The sequence below is a fragment of the Herpailurus yagouaroundi genome, unplaced genomic scaffold (assembly GCF_014898765.1).
Source record: "Herpailurus yagouaroundi ecotype Mexico unplaced genomic scaffold, PumYag 199, whole genome shotgun sequence".
In the NCBI taxonomy this organism is placed as follows: Eukaryota; Metazoa; Chordata; class Mammalia; order Carnivora; family Felidae; genus Herpailurus; species Herpailurus yagouaroundi.
Window position 1 is genome coordinate 22,640,881 of NW_024412430.1, and position 26,729 is coordinate 22,667,609.

Genomic DNA, 26,729 nt, shown 5'->3' on the forward strand with positions numbered 1-26,729 from the left:
CGGCGGGTGGCACGTTCACACGTCGACCACCGCACGATCCGGAACTACGGCGACCCGGCTGGACCTCGAAAACCCCGCGCGAGGGGAGGAAAGCCGGCCCCGAGAGTGAGCGGCGTCCTCTGAGGAAGCCTCGGGGCTCCACGTGTGCGACGGGACCGACGCGAGTATCCAGGCACACACCCGTTACAGCTGCAGAACGAGACAAGACAGCGCGCGGGACCAACCGCCGTGCCCAGGGGCTTCCCGCGTGGAGCCGCTGCTCCGAACTCGGGAGAACAAACGCCGTCGGCTTCCACCCCGTCCCTGTGCGGCCGCGCGCTTGAGCCACACGCGGCAGACGCCCGCACGTGGGGCCCGCTGCTCCCAGACCCCGCACGCCGGCCCGGCCCGGCTGCCTCACGGTCCCAGGAGCCAGCTCCCCGGGGGACGGGGTGGGAGAGCCGGCCCTGCGTGCCCGCGGGAGGCACTGTGCGCGTCCACGTGTCGGGATGCTCCCGGCAGCCAGCCAGCCAGCGCCGGACCCGGTGGGTCTTTCCCGCAGACAGAGACGCGTCCTCCCCGGAAGGAAGAGGCCCTGGCCGCCGTGGGAACCGGACGCTGTCGCAGGGGTGAGAGGTAACGGTGTGCCAACGATGCCCGCCGTTCTTCTCAGGGGAGGCTGCCCTCCTGCTCCCACGTGTCCCGGAAGGTGCATGGTGACGGCTGGTGGTCTCCTAGGGACGGCGCAAGCTGGCGTCCCTGGGTCCGTGGGTCGGTCTGCGCCGCAGCGCAGCGGGGCCTGGGCCGCGTCACCCCGTGTCCCTGTGGCAGGGCCGGAAGCTTCCGAGGGGAACCCTGACCGGTAGCCCTGATGCAATGGCTTCAGCCACCAGCAGAGCACAGTAGCCCGGCTGCTTTCTCAGGTATACCTGGACTTGGGGCTTACCCTTCAATCTCGTGGGTACTTTTTTACCAAAGCCGGGAACTATTGTGCTAGTCTATATAGGGTGAGCGATTTTTAAATGTGTCAGTATTCGTTCGTTCATTTAAGAATTTCAAAAAGTATATTTTCAGATCAGGTATTTCTTGAATGACTTTGACTGCACTTTGAATGGCCAGCAGCCATGCATTATTAAACTCTCTTTTTTTTTCTTCAGAATCTTCCAGTAGACGTCTACGGTTTAGCTAGAAGTCTTGGCTCCGGTACAAACAGTGATGGAAAACACATGAGCAGTAACAAGTTTTAATCTCGCCCCTCAGTCCTAACATGGGCTAATCTGTGGAGGCAGCTTACTCCAGTGTCACCCAGGGTGCCGCCACATCAGGCTCCAACGAGGGCGTTTTTCTTTTGAATGTAACACCTTCTCATCTCTTCTCCTCAAACAGCACCTGAAGAGCAGGGGCATTCCGGAGAAGCAGTACACGGTGGGAACTTCTCTCAAGAGGCTGACTCTCTTTTTACAAGGTATGTTTCCAAGTCTTTCTTTCATGGACAGGGTACTGTTATTTTGTAGTTGATATAAAGGGTACATTAGTGTTATTAGCATAAATGCTTGTACATTAAATGATAAAGTGTATCTGCATAATTCCTTAAAAATCAGCACTTAAATACATACCCTAAAATTATTCTAGCCTTTAAGTTTTATATATAATGGATTTATTCTCATGTAATTGTGACTTTTACAGTTAAATGAAAACCTGTTATTATGCTTTACCATATGTTTAACATAGCTGATTTTAAAAATCATTTAAAGAACTTAGGAAAATAACATTACCTTAAAATAATTAATGATATGAAGTCTGGGGATATCACAAATACATTAAATGAAACAGTAAATATTAAAACTGTTATTTTCTAATGTGTTTTCAAAATGTATGAATTATTCAAATGTCACACATTTGAATTATTCATATTTTTCCTTGACGAATGTCTTCCTTATTCTTATGTAATGAGATGGCACTGGACAGTTAACATGGAAATCCATAATTCCAAGAAAGAATATTTATCAGCAATACTTCCACTAGGTCTATATCCAATATGAGAGATCAGTTTTCTTTTCACAAAACTCCAATCAGAATTTAAAATAAAGATTTCCTTTGTCCCCTCCCAAAGTAAATCTTTAACTGAATCTTAGATTTAAAAAGATTAAACAGAGTACTTGATACTCTGCTTCCTCCTAATCTCAGCAGCCCAGCGTTCCTCCTTGTTCATGTGCTCAGAGGTGTGGCAGCGACAGCAGTGGACACATGGTGTAGGATTAAGTCACAAAGAAACCCGAGGGGTCTAGATCTCTCTAAAAACAAAGTGCTGTTCTTTTCAATCCCACTAAGAATTACTGAGTTGTTTAAAAAGAAAAAAAAGGAAATACAAAGAAATCATAAGCCCACACACATGTGAAAGCATGTTGATGTTTTTGTTTTCGGTATTTCACAATACTGTGTGGTGGAAAGGAGTCTTCTGTTACCACTAGCTACTACACTAAAAAAGAAAATCTGGGTACCTGACCTGAGGTTCGAGACAAAACAGATTAACTTTACAAGCACAAGTCTTTAGGCGCTGTAAGAGACAGTAGAAAATAAAGAGGCAGGAGTTCTTTGTTTCTTAAGATGCCCTGAAAAACTGGTGAAGGACAAAAACTGGTATAAAAGGAAAAGAGGCCAGCAACTTCTTTATCAGATGTGATTTATACTTCTACAGTAAAGCTTATTTCTTTAAGGGCAGTGTGGTCTTTAAAAGCATCAGTTTCCTTCCCAAAAGGTATTGTGGGTAAGTTTCCAAATGCATGTTTGGACGTTCACTTTCAGGGCTGAGCTTTGACTGTACCTGGATTTAGCTTGGATGCCTTCTGTGGACACACGGAGCACGTCCTGTCACATTTACACACTGAAAACTACTACCAGCATTTGTGAGCGGATAGGGACATGTCAGCCAAGGGGGACGGCTGCCAGGCAGACCTTTAAGCATGGGATTTAAAAGCATAGTGGCTTATTTTCCTAATAATAGTGTCAGAGGAAATACCATTTCACTTAGACAAATTTTCCATTCTAAGTTTGTGGAACATTTAAGTGGAAAATAGGAGTTTATGCAAATTCAGAAAGACACTTCTTAGCTCCATTTCCAGTCCTGAGAACTTGGCCAAACCGCCTGCCCCGTCCTCTCCAAGGAGAGTCTGGTTACTGTCTGGAAGTCACTGTGGGATTCAGGCCTGTGTGGAGGGGCCGAGCAGTGGGAGCAAAAAAAGCCTCCCAGGCCTCTCCTGGCTCCAACGTGCCGTGGTTTATTAATAACAGCAGTAGCACTGAAGTAGTATTCCAGATATTATTCTGATTAGAAGAAACTTGAAACCAAAGTCCAAAGCTTTCCATGAGTAAGAAACTCTGGCAAAACTGGTCTAAACTGGGGAAATACTGAGTCTTCCTAAGAACAAGACACAAACATCTTAAAAAGTTTTAAAAATAGCACAATCTAATCATTGCCCACACTAATCAAATAAGAGCTTAAGCCTAAATATGAATAAACTCCAAATTTTTAAAATAAGGCAAAGTCACATCATTTTAAATAAATAATATTCTCTATATTCTTTCTGAATAATAGGGAAAAACACTGCTTGCTATACAGAGTTCCCTCCTGGACATGCCAGTATTTTTCTGTGGGTAAGAAACTGGTTGGCTAGAATAGGGCAAGGTTTGGGGTCTATAATCACTTGTACTTTACCGTGGCTTTATCACCTCAGATAAAGGAATCACAGAACCAAGGCTTGCCTGACTTCTCTTTCTAAAGAAGGAAACAGGGGGTGCCTGGGTGGCGCAGTCGGTTAAGCGTCCGACTTCAGCCAGGTCACGATCTCGCGGTCCGTGAGTTCGAGCCCCGCGTCAGGCTCTGGGCTGATGGCTCGGAGCCTGTTTCCGATTCTGTGTCTCCCTCTCTCTCTGCCCCTCCCCCGTTCATGCTCTGTCTCTCTCTGTCCCAAAAATAAATAAACGTTGAAAAAAAAAAATAAAATCAGTTACAGGTGAGGGGCGCCTGGGTGGCGCAGTCGGTTAAGTGTCCGACTTCAGCCAGGTCACGATCTCGCGGTCCGTGAGTTCGAGCCCCGCGTCCGGCTCTGGGCTGACGGCTCGGAGCCTGGAGCCTGTTTCCGATTCTGTGTCTTCCTCTCTCTCTGCCCCTCCCCCGTTCATGCTCTGTCTCTCTCTGTCCCAAAAATAAATAAACGTTGAAAAAAAAAAATTAAAAAAAAAAAAAAAAAGAAGGAAACAGGATAAAAGAATGCAAAAAGATCACATTAGTTTTACATGGCTAACAGAAGTCAGAAGTAGCAGAGAGAGAAGAATATGCCAGAAGGCACTTTTGGTCTCAATACAGAGAATTTCCTATGAAGCACAGATGGACAGCAGTGGAGCCGATGCCTCTCGAGGAGTACGTTTCCTGAGTTGTCTCCCTGGAGTCATGCAAGCAGAGAGTGGACACGCTAACCGACCCAGAATGTTCTGGGGAAGCTCCAACACTGGGAGGCGGTCCACCCAGATGACATTCCTTGCCTCCACAAGTCTCTTCCCTCACTTGCAGGAGAAGGACCCCAAGGAGGCAGGTACAAGGGGGTGCTGCTCCATCAGCCAGCAGCCAGAGGGCCCACCTCCTCCGAGACAAGGAGAGAGGAAGGGGGAATACTGGCTGATGTGCCTCCTGACCCCCAGGTGGGCTGGTCTGCAGCCCTGATGCCTGGTGTCCTCTTCCCCTTCACTTGTGCGTGGCCCTCTAAGTCCTCCCAGCTCTGCTCCTCGCGGTGCTGTCCCTTAACACCAGTCACACCTGGTCCCTGCCTCCACCCAGCTCCTGGGCTCACCTAGGTCAGGGGGCAGCAGGACTGCAGCAGGAAGCAGCAGGAGTGAAGGGGAGTTGGCCTCAGGAAACCATGGCCCCAAAAGATTTCCCATGTGGACACTGCTGTTTGACTTTTGCTACAGAAGTGGTGGGAAAAGGCAAATGTATACGGAGGACCAGAGCCTGATACTTAAATAACTTAAAAATTACACCCCCAGAGAGAGTAAAACAATCCTTCACTCAACAGCCCACTCTTTCTCTTACTAGTTTTGCGTATCCTATTTTAATCTTTTTTCCACGTGTGTGTATTTTATAGATGGCTTTATATTTATTGGTCTCAAACAGTCAACTAAGGATATGAGGAGTAAACAGACTTCTGGTGAAGAATTTTCCTTTACGAATCTGGGGACCACACACCTGGAGATCTCTGCAGAGTGCCGGCCATGGTGCACACAGTTGGCACTGCCTGTTTGCAGTTCGGTTCTGTTCACTGACAGGCATTTATGGTTCAGTGTTTCTACGAATGCCCCTGACATTCTGGCATTGGCTTTTATAACACGCCCATGCTTGGTTGAGAGCAGCAGATTGGGGGCCACGGTTTTATTTTTTAAGGAGGGAAACGAGGGACAGAAGAGCCTCTACTTCACAGATTCTGCATCCTAATACTGTGCCTGGTACACAACAGGTCCCTGATAAAATGCCCACTGACAAACTGCAGCAACCTCAAACAAAGGCAGTCGATAGGATCGCAAGTGGCATTTAGCTCAAGAGGGGCAGCTGTGGACACAGAAGGCAAAGCTAGAGTGCAGAACAGTGTTAAAGCGTGAATTGGTACCAGGGACAAGCTTTGGTTTGGCCAAGGACCCGCCCAGGGCTGAATGAGCTAGGGAAAGGGAGCTTCAGAAGGTCGACACAAAGCTGGGAAGCAAGTATTCAGGAGCCCCACAGAAGCACAGGGGATCAAAGCTGGGCAGGCAGCTGGAAAGCAGAAATAATGTGCCAGAGACAAAGCGACGGTGGAAACGAAGCCCAGCTGACCTTATCAGGCACCCACGCCAGGATTCCTGGGTGACTGGACACAGAATGGGAACCTGCCTGTCCCTGAGCCAGCTGACAGACGCTGCTGGGCCTCATGCTGCCAGCACAAGGTCCCTGCCCATATGAATCTGACCACACGACCACTCCCTCCCATGCCCCCTCAGTCCGGGCTGTGTGTGTACCCCTTCCTGTGCAGATGTATGTCAGCAGCAGTGTGCAGACTGGCTACAGAAGAGGAGACGACAGTGTGCCTGTAAGGCCACCAGCATGCAGGATGAAAGAGCGTGTTCCCTCATGGGCTGCAGCAGAAAATGCAGACAACAGGCTGGGACATGTGAGCTGTAACTTGGGTCTAACTCTTTTGGAGGCCGCAGACGCTCTCTGTGCCTCCCACCCCTTTGAGTTAAGGTGAAGGACGTGTCTAGAGTAAACTGAACTGACCACTTTGTAAGGCAGGGAGGAGGTGGGAGGCCAGGGCTGGCTCTGAAGTGAATTATTAAAATTAAAAATGTGTATATCCTATCCTTAACGTAATCCAGTGTGGGTTATCACAGAGAAATCTCATGTATCTGGTTAGTGATGTCCAGCTACCCAGTGGACAAGATGTTTATGATGCCATTTAAATTTCCAAGATTTAGGGGCGCCTGGGTGGCGCAGTCGGTTAAGCGTCCGACTTCAGCCAGGTCACGATCTCGCGGTCCCTGAGTTCGAGCCCCGCGTCAGGCTCTGGGCTGATGGCTCGGAGCCTGGAGCCTGTTTCCGATTCTGTGTCTCCCTCTCTCTCTGCCCCTCCCCCATTCATGCTCTGTCTCTCTCTGTCCCAAAAATAAATAAACGTTGAAAAAAAAATTAAAAAAAAAATAAATTTCTAAGATTTAAATAATGTTAATTATCAGGTTAATAACTGATGATGGATTTTTTTTTCACCTGCCTTTGGTGATTAAAAGACATACCACATATAAATGAATATTTTCATTACGATAATTAATTCATTTCTGATGCCTAAGTCCAAAAGAGCAAGGCCACACAGAGAGGTTAAAGCTGATTTCTGGGTTCTGAGAAACTGGAAGCAGCTGGTGTGACTCAAGGATTTGGGGGACTGGGTCCTCCTGAGGCTGGACCATCTGTGACAGACTCTGGGAGTCCTGTGCAGCTATCACAGGCTGGCTGCACTCCTGGGGACCGGGCTGAGGGATATCCTGGGATGGCCAACACAGCCTCACCAACTGTATGCAGCCAACTGCACAGGCTGCACCAACTGTATGCTGAGGGATATCCAAGGGAAGACTGCCATTAGTCTGTTTTAGATAATTTCATAATGCTTTCCATTTTTGAAAATTACAAAGAATGGATGCTTCACAAGGATCACACAGTTAAGAAACCATGATATGTAACATGTATGTACACATATGGTATGTAAACATGCCTGTGCGAAAATCTGCCGTAAGAGGACAACAAATCTATTCTCAGAAGGTTCTTAATCATTCATTCCAGTTTTGTGTGGGCTTTAAAAATTACAACTGAAAACAAACAGAACTCCGTGGAAAGATGAGAAAGAAAGAGTAAGAAAGTCTGGCCCTCAGATGCTCTGGATCAGGTATTGGACAATGGAACAGATTAGAAGGAAGAAATCCAAGTGACACTGTGGAAACAGTGACCAAGTCTAAGACTGAGGCTGGCGGTGGGTGGGGATCAGTTACAGAAGACTTCCAGATGTGATGCCAAGGGGGCACGCGGGCTTTGCTTTGAAAGGGACACAGATATTAAGGCAATGGAAGGATTTGGGGAATAGGGAGTCGGGTATGATGCTTTTGTTTTTAAAAGCATTTATTAGTTTCCTAAGTATAATAGTAGTACTTATTGGCAATTATAAAATTAAAAAAAAAAAAAAGACACATCAGTCATAGTTCCACCACCCGGGATTATCATCAGTTAGCTATATTTGTGCTACGTTTTTGTTTGAGTGTTTGTAACTATACTTTATGCATTGATTTTTTTATATTTGCTTTTTTTGTAATTTCAAAATTACAATTTTCCATATTTTTAAACTTCTTTGCAAATATTTTGTGGGCTCCAAAGTATTTCAGAGAAAACATATACCCTATTTTGATTATTTCCCTCTAACCATTCATATGGTCTTTAACGTTTTTACTATTATATGTAATTTTGTGATGGACATCTTTATGCACATTATTTCCTGAGGGGTGCCTGGAGGACTCAGTTGGTTAAGTAATGGGGTCTTGGTTTCAGCTCAGGTCATGATCTCATGGTTTGTAAGTGGAGCCTTGCGTTGGGCTCTATGCTGACAGTGCTGAGCCTGCTTGGGATTCTCTCTCTCCCCCCCTCTCTCTGTCCCTCCCTTGCTTGTTCCTTTTCTCTCTCCCTCAAAATAAATAAATACTTACTTAAAAAAAAAAAAGAGGGGCGCCTGGGTGGCGCAGTCGGTTAAGTGTCCGACTTCAGCCAGGTCACGATCTCGCGGTCCGTGAGTTCGAGCCCCGCGTCGGGCTCTGGGCTGATGGCTCAGAGCCTGGAGCCTGTTTCCGATTCTGTGTCTCCCTCTCTCTCTGCCTCTCCCCCGTTCATGCTCTGTCTCTCTCTGTCCCAAAAATAAATAAAAAACGTTGAAAAAAAAAAAAAGAATTATTTCCCAAGACTAGATTACAAAAAGTAGAATTAGTAGACAAGAAAAATATTTTTAAAACTTCCAATGCATATTGCCAAACTGCTTTTCAAACACTTTATAAATTTACTGTCACCCTTGCAACGGGTCTGAGTGCCACTCTGTTTTGTTCTTACTGCTCTGAGAAATGCACGGACACATGAAACCGATTCTGGTTAAACTTTAACTTAGTCTCACTGTCTCCTTAGTCCAAGGCTGGCCCCTCACCAGGCGACATGAAGGGGTGTGTGCTCCTAGTGCTCTTGGCTTTGTGCTCCGCCAAGCCCTTATTTCACCCTTCATATGTGACACTGAAGAACATGATGCTGAAGGACATGGAAGACGAAGGGGACAGTGACCTTGATGCGGACAACTTTCTTTTTCCAACAAGAGAGCCAATTAACCCCTTCTTCCCGTTCGATCTGTTCCCAACGTGTCCATTTGGATGCCAGTGCTACTCGAGAGTTGTACACTGCTCTGATCTAGGTAAGAACACACATCAACTTGTTTTCGAGAAAATGTCATTCTGGCAAAATTTAAAGGATAGGGAGAGTTCTCACTGAAATTTCAAAAATTAGCTCACTAATTATAAAGCAAGTTTTCATTTAAGATTTTTGAAAATATAACAAACTCAAAGTATATCCAAACTTATTTTAAAAATCCAGAAAACCAGAGAAAAGCAATGGGAATTTCCTATATAGAACACTTCCTTCTCTTCTCAAATTTGAAACAAATGCTTCCTTTTAATTCCCTTCAGAGAGAATGGATGTCACTGTGGTTTCATTTCAGGATGTCAGCAGGTTGCTACTGTGCTTTCTAGTAACATTCTACAATGACAAAAAATAAACAGCCTGTCTAGAACAGGTTATAGAGCTTGTGAAATCTCTAATCTAGACTTTTTAAAGTCAGTGCTCTATTCTGTTTTGAATGATTTGGGTTTAGAACGGTCTAGAAAAATGGTTGAACCAAATCACTTCCCAAAGTCTTAAAAATGTGTAATTCTCGGAGTACTTTATTTTTTTAATACTTCCAATGGAGATGCTTTCAAATAGAGGCCTGCACTCAGAGCCTGCTCAGGGAGAGGGTGTGATGGGGAATACACATCAGGGGTTACTGTGCTGGGCTATTTCCAGGATGAGGGAAGACTCAGATCTGCCCCACTGCAGGAAGCTAAGGTGTGGCACATGCCTGTCATTCTGGGCCTAGAGGCCCAAGAGGGCCACTTCCAGGGTGTACGTGGGCAGCTGGTGCCTCTGAGTGCTTTAGACTCACTTCCCTCTGCCACGGCACTTTTACAATCCACTGCAGAGACTTCAATAAAGTACGCATTTGCGGGACAACATATGAGAGGGGAACTAAAAGCATTCACAAAAGAGGAGCTTATGATGGGCTAGCATCACTGGGAAGGTCTTGATGGAATATGCAGGCTAGGAAAAATGGGTTTTAAGTTTATCTCTGGCATTCTGGTGAGGAAGAGATGACTACCTGTAAGCAGGGCCTGAGAACGGCCGACTGGAAGCACACCGGGGAGGGAAGGGAAAAAGAAGCCAGGGCAGACGGGGCAAAGAAAGGTCAGGGTTAGGGAACAACAGACTGTGCTGCCATTATTTCTAAACTGCTGTTATTTATAAACTGCGTCCCAGGCAGGACAGGCTCATGTAAGTGGGGCTGGCTCTGGGTTAAGAGTGACCAAGGAGGCACTCACCTTCAGCACAGACAGTCCTCTGGGGCGGCCTCCACACTCGCCCCAGAGCAATGTTACCTGCTTCCACGTGAAGACCTGGGAGGAGACGTCACCCGGCTCCGTCCCAGGACAGTGACTGCCATCAAAAAGCTGAGAAAACCCAGTGACCTCCTGACAGCCAGCTGGTGCAAACAGTGTTTTCCTTGCACAGCCTCCTATATATTTACCTTTGAAAAACCCTACTAGACAAAATTTACCCAAGAATAACCTGTAATAGTCCGACACAGGTGGTACACACTTCACTCTCCCACGTGATCACGACGATGAAGAGGGTCTTTCTCCCTCAGAAAATCAGTTTCTGTTTAGAGCTCCCAGTTTCACCAGGGGTGGGCTGAGCGAGGCCATCCCAGTCCACATTACCTGGTGCTTTCGGCAGAGCCACCGCTTTCCTCCAAGACTTTCTACTTCACTTCCTTAGACCCAAATCGTCTCCTAACAAAACTGCTACCTTGCTAACCTACCAAGTTACTCCTGTTGCCTCTTCCTGTCTATGGTCAAACTTCTTAAAAGAGTGAGTCATCACTGTCAACCATGGAGGGGAAAGTACTGAGGGCTACAGGGGGCAGTGCTGACACTCTCAGTGTTTGGATACTGAGCCCTTGCTCTTCAGGAGCAAGGATGGCTCCCCCAAAAGCATACTGACAGCTGTAACTCCCTGTAAGATGCATAAAAAAGATGAACTGATGGATGAACAGCAAGTGTAGTAAAATGTAGAGAATATGGGTTTTCACTGTAAAATTCTTGCAACTTATCTGTATGTTTGAACATTTTGACGGTAAATGCTGGGGAAAAGCAAGAAGGCCCCATGTTCATCAAGCATAACTACCATATGGCCTGCCTGACAACAAGCAGGGGTGGGCAGGTTCAGCCATCCAGGGAAAGCGAGAAAAGAAAGGAAGAAATGCATTGTGTCAGCTGTTATAATTTCCTGGTCTTCTTTGTTTTTTAATTCAAGAGGGGAAAAAACACTGAAGTCTTTTACTGAGTACCTACACAAGGAGACAATGCAGCTGTGCCTTATCTGAGAGGACAGAAAGAAGGCTATTGTCACACCCACTGAGAAGCGCAGGCTGACAGGCACCTAGGGAGCCTCTGGCCAGAGCAATGGCTGGGAGAGACCCAGCGCTGAGGGGGAGAGTTTCCGGAAAGGTCTATCACACACCCAGACATCAACAGTGAGACACAGATGAAAAAGTTTGTGTAAATCAAATAATTTACAACTAAGTAGAGGAGTTCATTATTAAAGGAAATACATGTAACATTTTTATAATGCCCATGAAAATAATATAATTTATTTTCTAAGCACAACTTTCTACATGTTGAGGCTTCTTAAAATGATGAAAACCCACAGGTTACAATTCTGCACCACAAGAGCCTGAGAACTGGCACAGAGTCTGAATACTTCTCAGCCAAGTGCCTGGGCAGGAGCTGCCCCTCAGTGGTGGTCACCCCTTGCAGTCATGTGGGCACACCCTCATGTACCTCCACTTCACGTCTCCTTGTGCAGATGAGCAGTGGCAGCTAGACCCAGCTAGAAACCTTGCAAAAATAAGTAAGTGACTTGAAAAGGTCTTCAGGACTTTTCAAAGAGCAATGTTATTGCTATCTGTTTCTTACTGGTAATCATGGATTTTAACCCGCATTGGTGTCAAATTAGAAAACTCTTTAGCATACAGTATGTGTGTAACATGTTTGTTTATTTCTCAGGTTTGTCCTCCGTCCCAAGCAACATTCCATTTGATACTCAGATGGTTGACCTTCAAAACAATAAAATTAAGGAAATCAAAGAAAATGATTTTAAAGGACTCACCTCACTTTATGTAAGAACATATATTCATATTTAAGCGAAAATCTATTGCTGCTAGAAGGATGACTTGTATTTTGTTTTGTGTCAACAAGTCTTACTTTTCTGTGTGTGAAGAATGACAGAATCCCTGTTACTCAGCAGTGTCTCATGAGAAATTATAGATTTAGTTAATAATTCAATTCAAGTGATGCTAACTGAAGCAGCGGCCCGGGGAAAGGTGATGAGCTAAGACTACAAATAAATGGTCCTACAGGGCTCATGATCTATTCAGGTTATCACAGTCACTGTGCATGAAAATGAGTAAGAAGATAATGATGATGATGATTTACAGGAACGCAATTAGCATACAGTATGAGGAAATGTGTCCCTAAACTGCTGACTTACTGGAAGACACCATAAGTCTGAGAGCAGCACATGCAATATATCTAACAGCTAACTGATTAATATATATTTGTATGGCTTTTCTTCTAGAACTTTAAAAATGAAAACTAATTTTTCCTTACAATATTTGTTAATATTTTAATTTTCTAAGATTTAGAGGATTCTTATTTTTGTGTTTAATACTTAGAGCCTTTAGATTGTAGTAAGTAAAACTTCTAATCTAATTTGGAATTTGGTGTGGGAAGAGCCTGATTCCACACTGTCACAGCCATGGGGGTGTCCTCTCTTCTCCTCAGCACAGAGTTAGGGTGGGGGCCCCTTTTCCGCACCAGGCTGTGGGGGTAAGCCAATATGAACTAGTGCTGCCTTCAAGGCCACGTGTGTACATTCTCATGCTGTGCTAGAGGAAAGAAATGGAAGGCCTGTCACCTGTAGGGCAGTATCACACTAAGAGGGGAAGGTAGAGATACCACGGCCACATCATTCTCTTGCGGCCACCCACGTAGGCCTATTCTCCTCCTGTCCTCTTGGAGGCCACCCTGCCTTCTCGTCACACTTGGGTCAGTGCATGGACCCTGATGACCCGTCCTAGTAGGCAGTGGAAGGGGACCAGCTGAGTCCCAGCACGGTTGCTGTCAGCTGGATGAGTGAGGACATGGAAGCTGGCCATGTTCTAGGCACCACGAGGAACCTTCCTCCTTCCTTAGGCTCTCTCTCAATCCTCTAGCCAAGCCTGCCTGGCGAGGAGGAGCACCCTGAGGGGGGCCAGGCCAGCCTCCTGGCAAAGACATGCCTCTCCGTGCTGCCAGGTGTGGGCTCTCGGGGCCGTGACTGCTCCCCTCCCTTTCAAGGGTGCTGTGCAGACAGCTTAGATTCAGCTCCGTATATAATAAAGTTTTCATAAAAAAAAAAAAAAAAAAAGAATGATTGGAAGAGCATGTATTTATCTTATAACTGAGGCCTCACTAAAATATGAGAACAGCCCCACCAAGAATCTGTCTAGTCTACCCCACCACCTTCTGACCACAGGAACTCATGGAGAATGGCAAGGCCATTACTAACTCTCAGAAGTTGGAAATACAGCCTATGAATGCTTCTACCCCTTCTTCAACTTTATATTGAGCTACACAACCACAAGAATAATTAATGTCCTATTTTTTCAACTTTATTTATTTAGAGATTGAGAGAGAGAGAGAGAGAGAGAGAGAGAGAGCAATCAAGGTAGGGGCAGAGAGAAAGAGAGAGAGAGAAAATCCCAAACAGGCTCTGCACTGTCAGCATAAAGCCTGAGGCGGGGCTCGATCCCATGAACCACGAAATCATGACCTGAGCCAAAGTCGGATGCTCAACTGACTAAGCGAGCCACCCAGGTGTCCCAATGTCCTATTTAATACCAAAACCATAAACAGTTTAAATTTAATTTGTCATAGAACTTTGTGGCATTTTAGGAGTATCCCAGGGACTCAGCCCACTTGTACTCCCATTATTCACTGGGAAAGGAGAGTCTGAAAGGTGTCAGGAGCTGGGTTAGGCCCCCATTTCTGTCTGGTCAGTTTTACGTGGCACTGTGTCTGGAGTCAGGCAGGCCTGGGCTCAAACGCTGGCCCCAACAGAAGAAGCAGGCACTGGGACAGTGGCTCGCCTGGCTAAGCATGGCCTTCCTGTGCTGTGAAAGGGCTGTAAGAATGATATGGAAGTCAGAGAGGCTATTTAGAGGAATGAATGCATGTCAGGTGCTCAGCACACAGCTATTAACTGGGCTGCCAACAGCCCAGTGCTTCCAGACTGGCTCAAAGTAAAAGCACTTCTTAGGACACACACTTTATACCTGTATTATAGGCATGCTGCATATTTTAAGACATTTAATTATATATTTAATTAAGACATTTAATTATATATTTAAGACATTTAATTGTATCAACTCATATGGTACCTACCCTTAAAGAGAACCAAAATGCTTTCTCAGATATTCTGCAAATTCTGTGTGTTTTAGCTGCCTGCTTGGCTTTCTGGTTCTTACCCAAGGCCAGTCCAGCAGCAGAAAGAGGGTGAGATCATTGCATGCATGTCCAGCCCTCTGCCAGCTAGCTATTACAGCCTCATTTACCACGAGGACTCACTGTCCAGCTTCTCAAAGGCTCTCCTTTTCTTGTCTCCTGTCCTTACATATAACCATACTACGTGGGGCTCTGGGACCTTCGTGTGTAAGCCAGCACTGAAGGCACAGTGTAGCTGGAGACACTCTGCCAGCCCACCCTGCTGGGGTGGCCTCTGTGGCCCCAGGTAAACACCCACTCCGCTCTGCACCCCTCACTCCTCCTTCCTGGTGGCTCTGAAGATGCATGTCCCAGCGGGAGGCTGCCCTCAAGCAAGCCCACACACGCTCCCGCTGGGACCCATGGCAGTGGGGGCCTACGGCAAGTGCCCACCGGAGCAGACAGTACTCACCAGGTCGCTGCCCCGCCCCGCCCTACACCCTAGTGTAACCAAAGGAAGGAGAACAAACTTAACTGGCGGCACACAGGAGAACATACGTGTTACCACGTGGTAACAAAATGCAATTTCCTCTCTTCCCAGGGTTAATCTAACTTCTGGTGAGGTTTGTAACAGATGGTGTATCTGAAAGAAGGGTAAGGAAAGGACCTACAGGAAACAACAATAAGGGGAGTTTAGCTGCCAAAGTCTTTGTATTTCTGCTATGGAAGGAGACAACATAAGTAACACCAGGAAGGCATACTAAGTCAGTGTAGAAACACCAGGAAGGTGGGTGTGGACTGGGCTCGGTGACAGCAGTCGTCAGCACAACCACCCTACAGCTGCCCTCTGAAGGAAGCAGGGGGATGGAAGGTCACAGGGAACAGAGCCCCAGCCACCGCCATGCCCCTGGGAATGGCGAGTAGTTCCCGCACCCAGCACCCCTGGGGCAGCAGCCAGGCGCCCTCCACACTCAAGGGGGGGGGGGGGGGCTCTGTCGCTCCCTGGGCTTGCAGCCTCTGAGGCACGGAGAAGGGCTGAAGCATCTCTCAGGACACATTAGGGTCTCCCCAGTATCTGAGATATGCCGAATGCTGGGGGCATTTTGCAGGACTTTGCTCCTACAGGTCTCCAGTCTGGGAAAAATGGTTAACGTCAGAAAACGTAAAAGAAATAAGGTTTTAAAAGTAGGTAAAATCATAAAAAACGTATTTGGTGTGACAGAATAGAATTTTAGATACAATACCATCGATCACTTCCATGCAGGGAAATGGTGGGAGGCGGGCTAACTATATTAACACATCACCTGCTGAAAGACAAACTAAAGCCTCAAAATCACTCCGTTCTAACTCAGTAGTAAATATTTTCTTTAGCTTAGATTGGGCTGGGGGAATTGTTTACATAGTTAATAAAGTATATGAATGATATAATTCATATTGGTTTCCATGAACACACTAATCACTGCAGAATTGGTAAATCAAATCCACTTCACAATATGGTGTAACTCTTTTTGCTTTACCTAGGCTTTGATTCTGAACAACAATAAGCTAACAAAGATCCACCCAAAAGCCTTTCTAACTACAAAGAAGTTGAGAAGGCTGTACCTGTCCCACAATCAACTAAGCGAAATACCATTTAATCTTCCCAAATCGCTAGCAGAACTCAGAATTCATGATAATAAAGTTAAGAAAATACAAAAGGAGACATTCAAAGGAATGAATACTTTACATGTTCTAGGTAAGTTTATGCAAATGAATGGGACATTTTGGAATTATAAGCAATATGCAAATGTAGAGATCTTTACCATTATCAATAATTTTAAGACTGGTAATTTCTGAAATTAATTTTTTTGAATCTGATAATCTTTAGATAAGCCATTTACAAATCAAAGTATAACACACAATTCATACCATGTAAAAGAAACCTGCCTTTTGTAACACATGCTCTCAGGAATCCCCTTTGAAGCACCTAGTATGGTTTGTTTTCTGACTGCACCCTAACTGGTAAAAATCTATTCCTCAAATTTAACTTAAAGGTAGTATTTTAAAAAAATAAGAAAGTTACTCCTACACCAAAAAAAGGTAGTATTTTTAATGTATTGTATAAACTACTCAAATGCAATGCACAAAACTAATTCGGTGATTATTTGGAATGTACATCTAATTTATATCATCTGCTTTAAGACTGCTAAGCTAAGGGCTTTTTTGTTGTACATCATAAGCTCCACCCTATCCTACTTCTAACACCCATGGTCTAACCCCACCACCGCCCTCCACAATATTCATTCAGAGTTCACAATCAATATTCTCATTTATTCACATATTCAGTTCAGTCAGATGGCTGGCACTTACCAAATAGCCTCACTTACTGGCATCTCCTCAAAATTATATTTGTTTATCAAGTAACAATTTCTAATTGACTTATAATATTAAAAGCTTAGGTGACAAATGCATACTGGAAAACACAAATGTTTTAAATTATATGAAGGATTTTTTTTTTTTCTAATGTAATATTAACAAAATATGCTCGTGGTGAGAACAGAGTGATAACAAGTCACGGACTTAGTAATTCAAAGCAAAATTCTATTATATACTAAATCTATCTTAGTATTAATCTACTATAATATAAGCATATTGCTATTTCAGGCTATATAATACAAAGCAGTCTTTCTCTGAGATGAACAGAAAGGGAACAGACAGACACAGAAACAAACACCTTGAGTGAGGCAGGGTAAAGGATGAAGTTCACACTTCTCAGAATGTTCTTGGGATGTCTGTCTCTGCACTGTGCTCTCCTTCATACGCAATGAATGCACGCTAAATTATGTCATTTGCCCCCACAGAAATGAGTGCAAACCCTCTCGATAATAATGGGATTGAACCGGGGGCATTTGAAGGAGTGACAGTATTCCATATCAGAATCGCAGAAGCAAAACTGACCTCAATTCCTAAAGGTTTGTATTTATTTAAGATAAAGTACTTTTAAAACACTGTCATTTCTAAATGGCCATCAAAGGTACTGATATAAGCTGTATGCAACGTCAAAACCACACTGCAGTCAGAACCCTCATTACCTGCGTATTTGGTCAGGGTAGGATGGAATTTACTGTTTTCTCACACACACACAAAGAGCCATATGTGCTTCCCCCTGCCCCCACCCCCAACCCCCAACCAGTATAAAACCAGAATCTTTTGTTTCCCCAGTGAGAACAAACATGAAGAAGTAATGAACTTTTAATTTGCCTTCTCGTCCCTGACATTTACTCATCTATACCTGTCGTTCTGTAAAGTACCTGCTAGGGGTGGGCATTCCCTAGAGAAGAAGGTTGGGGAAGATGCTTGGGGCCGGAGACCCTTCCTAGCCATGCAGCAGAAATACGGGGTGCAGCCTTCAGGCCAGATTGGGGCAGATGCTGGCTCTGGCAGGGGTATGTATGCACCCTGTACCCCATTCTTCACTAGGGTGCTGTGCAGATTAACGGGCCAGTGAACAGAGAGGTCAGAGGGTGGTGTGAGGCACCGGGTGAATGCCCTGTCCTGACATAGCCCTTTTGCCAGGATGGGCGCCTTGTTCTTTACCACGTGGCCTGAAGCCAGTGCCTCAACGTGAGATGCATCTAGAGCCTGCTAGCGCTTCCCTGCAAGCTCCCAGTCTGGCAATGAACTGGACAAGTTCGCCTTTCTCGGGACTCCTTGTCTGACAAGGGGGCCCGCTCTCACTTATGATGACTGCCTGAATCAGAAAGATCAGTACCTAAGATCAACATTACAGTTCCCTTTCAAACAGCTCTGTCCTTCAGTGTCCACAGTAAAAGCAGCCACTTCGTAACCTGTTTCCACTGCACACCTGACTCAGAAGATTAACAAAACGAACATCAACTGTTAAGTTAAAAACACAGCAAAGCTGTTTTTATGAATCAAGTGGTGATCTTTCACAAAGGAGAAAAATCATAAAGTAAAAGTGGAAAGACAATTTTTTTATATAGGAAAAATCAGTTTAATTCAGAACGACACAATTTAAAAAACCACCTTATCTGGCTTTCGATAAGGTGGCTGTTTTTCAACATGAAACCTAAAATGTTTTATTTACCTTCTCATCTTTAAAACACCAACAAAAATACATGCCACTTGACAAGTTAAATACAGACATGCCTTGTACGTGCTAAAAGCAGACACAGTCGAGGGGCAGGTAGAGAGCAGGCCAGGAGGGCCGCAGAGGAGAGAGAAGGCTGCTGCCCTCCAGAGCTGCGCTCCCCAGAAGCTTCTCCTAGGCTGCAATATCTGGACAGCAATTCTCTTCAGATGTTGGTGTATCTTAAAAATGAAGGTTTAACTTCTCACAATGCTTTCAAGATTCTTCCAAAGCCTTACGGAACATATTACATCTCTAGAAATTTAAATTGGAATTAAATCTCTCATCTTATATAACTACTCTTTCAAGAGATCTATGACATTCAAAAACCAGACAAATTTTTTGTTTTCATAATTTATTTGCTAACGTGTTAAGGCTGACTGCTGAAATGTAATTCAATCATAACTACCCACCCCTGCCCCCCCGCCCTGTGGCAGGATGAAGTTAGGCAGAGGTCCAAAGGGTCCTTACCAGACCTGACAAATTGACATAAGGAGAGTGAAACATATTCTCCTCTCAGTTCACTTGGAAAATTCTGCTACATAATAGCACTGCATGGAAGGGGAAGACAGCTGTTTGCACACCGGGTAGGAACTGCAGTATACCTGCACAAAAGCATGCCAGTGCTGTGCACAGTCACTGAGCTATGCCCCCAAATTCATACATCGCTCATTTACCCAGTAGAGGCTATACTGTTCTCTTTGGTTATCCACTTTCTCCATGCTCTAGGAAAGGAATAGTCCCCTCAAGTTCTACAAACCCTGTTCCAGAAAGTTTCCCTGACTGCTCAACATGAACAAATTTCTCTCTTTGACTTGCTACCGCACATTCTAGAATAGGCCGGAACACTCTATGGTATCTTTTTAGTGATTTCTATACGTATGATGGATTTGCTCCGTAAGTACATAAAATCTCTGAAGACAGAACCTCCCCCCTCTTTTTTTTTTTTTTTAAACATTGGAGTAGTCATTCCATGAATATAATTAAGCTCAGCTAATTAGAATTCAAAAATTAGAACCCTCTTCAGTTTAGAATTGTTTTCCTGCCCTCTAGTTTTATTAATTTTAAAAACCAAAATAGACTCTGGAATCAACATAAATTCAGCCAGGAAGAATACTGATATTTGTAAGGATATTTCAATTACCGTCAACAGTCTACCACTAATAAAGGAAGGAAATGTTTCAGTTAAGAGTTGAAAAAAAGAACGCCTTCCTTAGCTAGCTAAGTAGAACCTATGGTTAACAAATAATACTTCATATATAGAAGCCTAATATAATGAAGTGTGATTTAATTTTCTGGCTATCTTTTTCGCTCCAGTCTCTGTTAATCTGGGGAGGGCTGGGGTCTGAACACGCAGGGGTGAGAAGAGAAGGTGCCCACATTCATTCACAGAGTACCTGGCATGTGCCAGGTTACATTGGAGATGTTCCTCCCAATTTATGCAGAAACTACTACTAATGGAAGAGAATAAATACTTCAATGGATCTAAATCCATGTGTTCATAAAGATATGAAGAAAAATTTCACTGGTCACCACTGGGCATCACACTAATTTATTACTTAAAAGAAGAAAGCATTTATGCTGTCTTTTCTGTAAAAACTGTATTACAAAGTGACTAAATAATTGACGAAGGAAAATTCTTTAGAGAAGAATCCTACCTAATAAATGCATTAAGCATGACAAAATCAGAAAATCACCATTTTCCCATTCTTAATGAAATAATGGACCTTGTAGAAAGGGCTGATCTACCGATTCTAATTGGTCTCTAGATTAACCACCAAGCTCATGAGAAATAGGGGCTAAACGACTAAGACAAATGCTATGTGGAAGCCATCAGTCTAATACACAAGTGAGCATCTCAAACAAATCATTATCTGAAAGAAATACATGCAGGATGGGGAAAAAAGAGGAAGTATGTACTTAATAGTAGAAGAAATTTTAAGAGATGGGAGAAACAAATGCATTCTGTAAACTTACATTTGGATCCTGACTTGAACAAATCAACTGTGAAACACCGTATATGAGATCATTCGGGAAAGCAACATTCAGTGATTGTAAAGAGCCACTCTAATTCTGTCAGCTGTGACACGGATGAGACAGCCATGTGGAAACAAGAGGACCTTGTCAGTTAGAGACATCTGGTGAAATGTCACCTTACAGGTGAAATGACATTATATATGGAATTTGATTTTAAATACTCCAGCTAAAAAGATGTGCCTGGGTGGCTCAGTCAGCTAAGTGTCCAACTTCGGCTCAGGTCATGATCTCATGGTTTGTGAGTTTGAGCCTTGCGTCGGGCTCTGTGCCGACAGCTCAGAGCCTGGAGACCTTCAGCTTTTCTATCTCTCTCTCTCTGTCCTTCCCCTGCTCATGCTCTTTCTCTCTCAAAAATAAACATTAAAAAAATGTTTTTAAATCTTAAATACTCTAGCAAAAAAACAAATGAAGAAAAACAAATCAATAAAGGCAGCCAATGACAAATAGCTAATGTGGTAGATGAAAATATCTTGGAAAAATGGAGATAACTGTTGATGTTGGACAGCGGTGTGTTGGCTCCTAAAACTAGCTTCTGTTTTTGCGTATACTTGAAATTCTCCATAATAAATAGTTAAAAAAAAAAAAAGCAGATCTCTAAAAGACTGCCAAAGTCTACAATGTGAAACTTAACAAGTAAATAAATAATAAATGGGGCTTGGTTTTGCCTGACCTAACATGCCTATTACTTTTCTTATCTCTAGAACTTCCATCAACTTTACTGGAGCTTCATTTAGACTATAATAAAATTTCAACCGTGGAACTTGAGGATTTTAAACGATACAAAGACCTGCAAAGGTAAAAGCCCTCTAAACCCCAACTCAGAAGTGGTAGTGATATGATGGAGATACTAGCGAGACCCCTTGGAGACCCCTTGAAGGGCCCTAATCAAGTCTGTCATTGTCGTGAAGGGAAAACCAAGAGGGACACCAAGTGGAAGGAGGAGAAGAATACTTCTCAAATGTCCCTGTTGTTAATGCAGGTTAGATAAAGACTTCGGTGACAGTGGAAAACACAGACAGCTGTTACACCCTGAAACGGGTTATTAAATGAAACCAGGAAGTACCTTTCTCTGAACACACATGCAAATAGGTCAGGTGTAAGCTTTCCACTCAGTTGTGGTGTGTTCAGCTGTCACAAGATCTGCTTAAGAGTTGATACAGTTGGGGCGCCCAGGTGGCTCGGTCGGTTAAGCATCCGACTTCAGCTCAGGTCATGATCTCACGGTTCATGGGTTCGGGCCCCATGTCGGGCTCTGTGCTGACAGCTCAGAGCCTGGAGCCTGCTTCAGATTCTCTCTCCCCCTCTCTCTCTCTGCACCTTACCCACTCACGCTGTGTCCCTCTCTCTCTATCTCAAAAATAAATACTTGTTTAAAAAAATAAAAAAAATAAAAGAGTTGATGCACTTTATGCCATTTTTAGGCTGGGCCTGGGAAACAACAGAATCACTGACATTGAAAACGGAAGTCTTGCTAACATACCACGAGTGAGAGAAATACACTTGGAAAACAACAAACTAAAAAAAATCCCTTCAGGATTACAGGAGTTGAAATATCTCCAGGTAAAACGTTCCACTGGTGTTTTGTAGATACTAGTACTTTCCTTTGTTTCTGCGAAACATGTGAGGACCTGAGGCAAAGACGAAACCAAAAGTAAGGGTAGCGCACATGCAAAGACTGTCCAGTTGCCTGAGGTGTCCTAAGACAGGGCTTCTAAGGAGATGTTAGCTAAAATATTGTCAGGTGCCATTTCCACCTGCAGTCTCTCCTGCCTCTGAAGCCACCATGGTGAAGTTACTGACCTGGCTACTTTCAGGTCTCAGGGGCGGCAGGGGATGCTTATGTAAAGGCAGGACTGGTCACCAGGAATCCAAGGAGGATCACATATCTTTTCATTCTGGAAACATTTCACAAAGAGCATAGAGACAAGGTCCCAGGTATTTTCATTTATCAAGTGTTAGATTAGAAATGTGTATGATTAAAAAAATTCAGGCCACAATACATAATCAAAAGTCAGTATCTGGAGCGTCATGGGTTCACATTTCTTCTTCTTCATTGTTAGAAACTTTTTTGTTCTAATCTGACAAGTCTTGACTAGGTGGGAGGGGGCCCAAGAATCCTTGGAGTATCCTGATAAAATTTTAGATCCTTCCAAGAACAAAAAATGAAGACAATATTTTGTACATGCTTTTAGGAGTTTCACAGATTCCCCCTGATTCTCATCTACGGTCTTCCAATCAAGAATCCCTACTTAATCCCTTCTGACCTCAGTCCACTTTTCTCGTGTGCCTTCCTCGATACACAACATCCTCATCTTCCAAGAAGCAAAACACATTGAGAAAAAAATGGGCCTTGAGTCACTGCTGCTTCTAGATTTCTTCCCGATTTATCTTTAAAGAAGTTTTGTTCACTACACTCCATTGAGATAAAAGCCATCAAAATGGATGTGGTTAGAGACAGGTGTTCATCTCAAGGTTGACTTTTACTCTGAATTTTTCAAATGCTGTATTTAAATGTCTAACCAGTGAGTACAACCTAAGTCTTTTCCTTTCTCAAGTCATCCCCAATTTGCGTTCTTTATTCCACCAGAATTTACTGATTCCAGCTTCTGTCTGCTTTTAAACCTACCTATACTCTTGCTAGCATTTTTCTTTTAATGAATAGAATTAGAACACAAAAAACAGAATTATAAAGAAGAACACAAGTCAGAAGGGTACAATTCAGCCAACGTTCACAAAGCAAACATGTCCATTTCCAGCACTGTTTCTCATTCCCAGTGAGGTCAATGCTGCAGAAATCTGTACCTTGCACTGACCCTGAGCTGCTGGGAAGCATGCATGAACCACACAAAGCACCTGTCACAACATCCCAAGACAGATAGAGGGCACAGGGGGCTCCAACACCAAACTTAAAGCTTTTAACAATGTCTCAAGTGCTCATGACTGGCTCAGATCAGTCTCACCAAAATGTAAAGGCAAATGTAACGACAGCCAGAACCACTACCTTAGCTGTGGCTAAAAAGGCTTCTACTTTTTCATATGCCAACATACTGTCAGTAGAATGCTTTTACTTCTCAGAAATCTCAGCTCCCAAAAAGACCAAGGAAGAATTTAAAGGGCTATTAAAGGGAATGCAGAGAAGTTCCTATACTGTCCATTCTTTCTGAATAATAATTTAAAGATTCAAATGTTGATGCTGTATACAGATATGTATACAAGCTGTCGAAAGACATTATTTTTCTATAAAACAACTTACAAAAAGAGCAGCTCTACACTTCTCTGCCTTGATCACAGAGAATGCTAGCTAACAATTCATATTCACATTGCAGGCCTAACCGTAGGAGAATTCTATTCTTCTGCTCATCTAATACTTTTTATGCAAACCCAGAGTTGTAAATATGGCACTGCAGCACGCATGCACTGCTATGTACCGAAGGGCGGGGGTGGGCCCGCCCCGTTTGTGCTCTGGGCCACGGCAGGCAGCCTCCATACTGTGTTGATACAATAAGTATTTAACAGGCATAAACAGACCAGTACATATATTTTAATGAAATACAGTCAAATCAGTATAAAATAAATGGACAAATAAAGCCATGAACAAATGTGGACTATAAAAAGAACATTTTCTTTTTACATTTATTATGTACTTTTAATCCATTCTTTCTCCTACTGCCACAGATAATCTTTCTTCACTCTAATTCAATTACAAAAGTGGGAGTGAATGACTTCTGCCCAACAGTACCGAAGATGAAGAAATCTTTATACAGTGCGATAAGCCTGTTCAACAACCCGGTGAGGTACTGGGAAGTGCAGCCCGCGGCTTTTCGCTGTGTTGTAGGCAGAATGAGCGTGCAGCTCGGGAACTTCAGAAAGTAGTAATTAGTAATATCCATTTAATATAAAATTTAGAAATTAATACATTTGGAATACTTGAACTCTGTTAAAAATGGTAGTATTATGCAAATCAGCAAAAACCTATTCCTACATGGTAAGTCCCCTGACTTACTTTATGACAAAAAATTTCAACAGAATTTTGCAAAACTATTGCTCCATGAGGATCAAGAAAAACAAGCACGTACTGCAGTTTCCTTCTGTACACAAATGATTCTGCATAAATCTCATGCTTGAACATTCTTTTCTCAGTAACAAAAAAATAATACAATCGGTATTTAACACTTTGTTATCAAGTGCATTTTAAAAAGAACTGTACTGTAAATGGAATGCTTGACTTAGCAAAATCTGTGCTCTTTCGTTTGCTGTTAGCAAACCAAAATTGACAAGAATGGCTTCATGGAGAGCACATTATACTATTCTTAAACTTTCTTTAATAACTTGGGTGGTACTGTAATGTTTCTATTAATGCTGAAGTATGGTTTTATATAATCTTATTCAAATTCCCATATTTTAGAGGCTTACTGTCTATATGTTTAAACTAACTCCTTATAATAAAGCCTTCAGTGTTTATTATCAACTTGACAGATGCTATTCATAACATCTGGTTTCAGACTACAGCACATGCTTTTTAAAATTAATGATTATTACCACATTATAAGACCTCTACGAAAAAGCAAAGTGTTTACATAAATCTGTAATTCACATTGTTTATTATCTCAGTTATTATAAGCTTTCAACAATATGTCAATTGTTGCGTTATATGACAATGTCACCTTGTATGTAAGGAGTACTTTCAAGATGTCCCTTCTAAGACCTCAGTTGGAAGAGCCTAGATGGGTACTGTCCATTCTATAAAAACTGCCTACTCAAATATGACAAACTGAACAACTCTGAAAACACAGCTGGTATAAATGAACAGGCAGAATACTAAACAAAACACAAAGGAACTAAAAGCTCTGCGTAAAAGAATCCTTTATCTATTTTTTATTCACATTCAACATAGGCAAAACTAGAAAATAAAAAAAATTAAAATATTGGCTTCAAGTAAAATATTTGTGCTTTGGTTTAATTTTTCTCCTCCTGCCCAGTAACATAAACTATTTTTCAGAAAACTCTAATTTATATATGACACTTTTGGCACAGTATTAATGCTTTTACATAGTAACATTACTGAAATACTCCAAATTATGCCTGTTATGAAAGATAATGCTTTATCTTAAATTACCCCCAAAACTAGATTTTAAGTAATTTTGAGGGTAGCAGAAAAATATTACATGTATGTAAGATGGGGTGGAGGGTTTGAATATCCAGGTCAGGAATGGGTAAATAGGTCTTGTTTTTCCTAGTGAGGGTCTCCAACTTTGGCACTGCTGGCATCCTGGGCTGGACCGTACTGGTAGGGGGTGGGGGGTGTGGAAAGTCTCTACCCAGGAGACGCCAGTGTCAAATTGCAGCTGGTTGAGAATAATGCTTTATAGGAAATTTACTTAATTTCTTAAACTCTGACCCAAGTTTGGAAACCTAAAGCAAACAGTTACTTTTGTTTATAAAGCTGTAGGGATAAGATCCAAGTGTGATTAAGATAATAAAAGTTAACCACCAGTAGTGACATAACAGGATAAGCCCAGGAATACAGAGTTTGAGTTGGAAGAACAAACCCAGAAATCCAGCTCCATTTATAGCTCTGGCAAGTCAATATCTCTTTGAGCCAGTCTCCTCATCTACAAAGGGCAGTAGTGACAATACTGATCAGTTATGTTGCCATGAGACTGAATGACAAAATGTATGTGAATTTTCAAGGAATGAGAAAAAATAATACTAAAATTTGTATGGAACCACAGAAGACCATGAATAGCCAAAGTAATCTTGAGAAAGAAAAAAGCTGCAGGTACCACAACACCAGATTTCAAGGTAAACTACACAAAGCTGTAGTGATCAAAATAGTATGGTTCTAGCACAAAACTCATAGATCAATAAAACAGAATAGAGAGCTCAGAAATAAACCCATATGTATAGGTCAACTAGTCTACTACAAAGGAGGCAAGAATATACAATGGGGAAAAGACCGTCTCTTCGACAAATGGTACCGGTACCGGGAAAACTGGACAGCAACATGCAAAAGAGAGAATCTGGACCAGTTTGTTATACCATACACAAAAATAAACTCAAAATAGATTAAAGACCTAAATGTCAGACCCGAAACCATAAAACTAAAAGAAAACATAGACAAATAATCTCTTGAACATTGGCCATAGCAACA

The 26,729-nt window shown here is 43.1% G+C and overlaps 2 protein-coding genes across 4 annotated transcripts in view; one reads left to right on the plus strand and one right to left on the minus strand.

Annotated features, from left to right (window-relative positions):
- CENPP (centromere protein P) overlaps positions 1 to 26,729 on the minus strand; it is a 232,200-nt gene that overhangs the window by 91,041 nt on the left and 114,430 nt on the right. The gene's annotated exons all lie outside the window — the stretch shown is intronic.
- ASPN (asporin) lies at positions 1,195 to 25,147 on the plus strand. The gene is made up of 8 exons (XM_040449612.1): positions 1,195 to 1,444; positions 8,714 to 8,990; positions 11,956 to 12,068; positions 15,934 to 16,147; positions 17,253 to 17,363; positions 21,280 to 21,373; positions 22,000 to 22,138; positions 24,254 to 25,147. The coding sequence occupies exons 2-8, from the start codon at positions 8,741 to 8,743 to the stop codon at positions 24,449 to 24,451; spliced, it is 1,119 nt and encodes a 372-aa protein (XP_040305546.1). The 5' UTR covers positions 1,195 to 1,444; positions 8,714 to 8,740; the 3' UTR covers positions 24,452 to 25,147.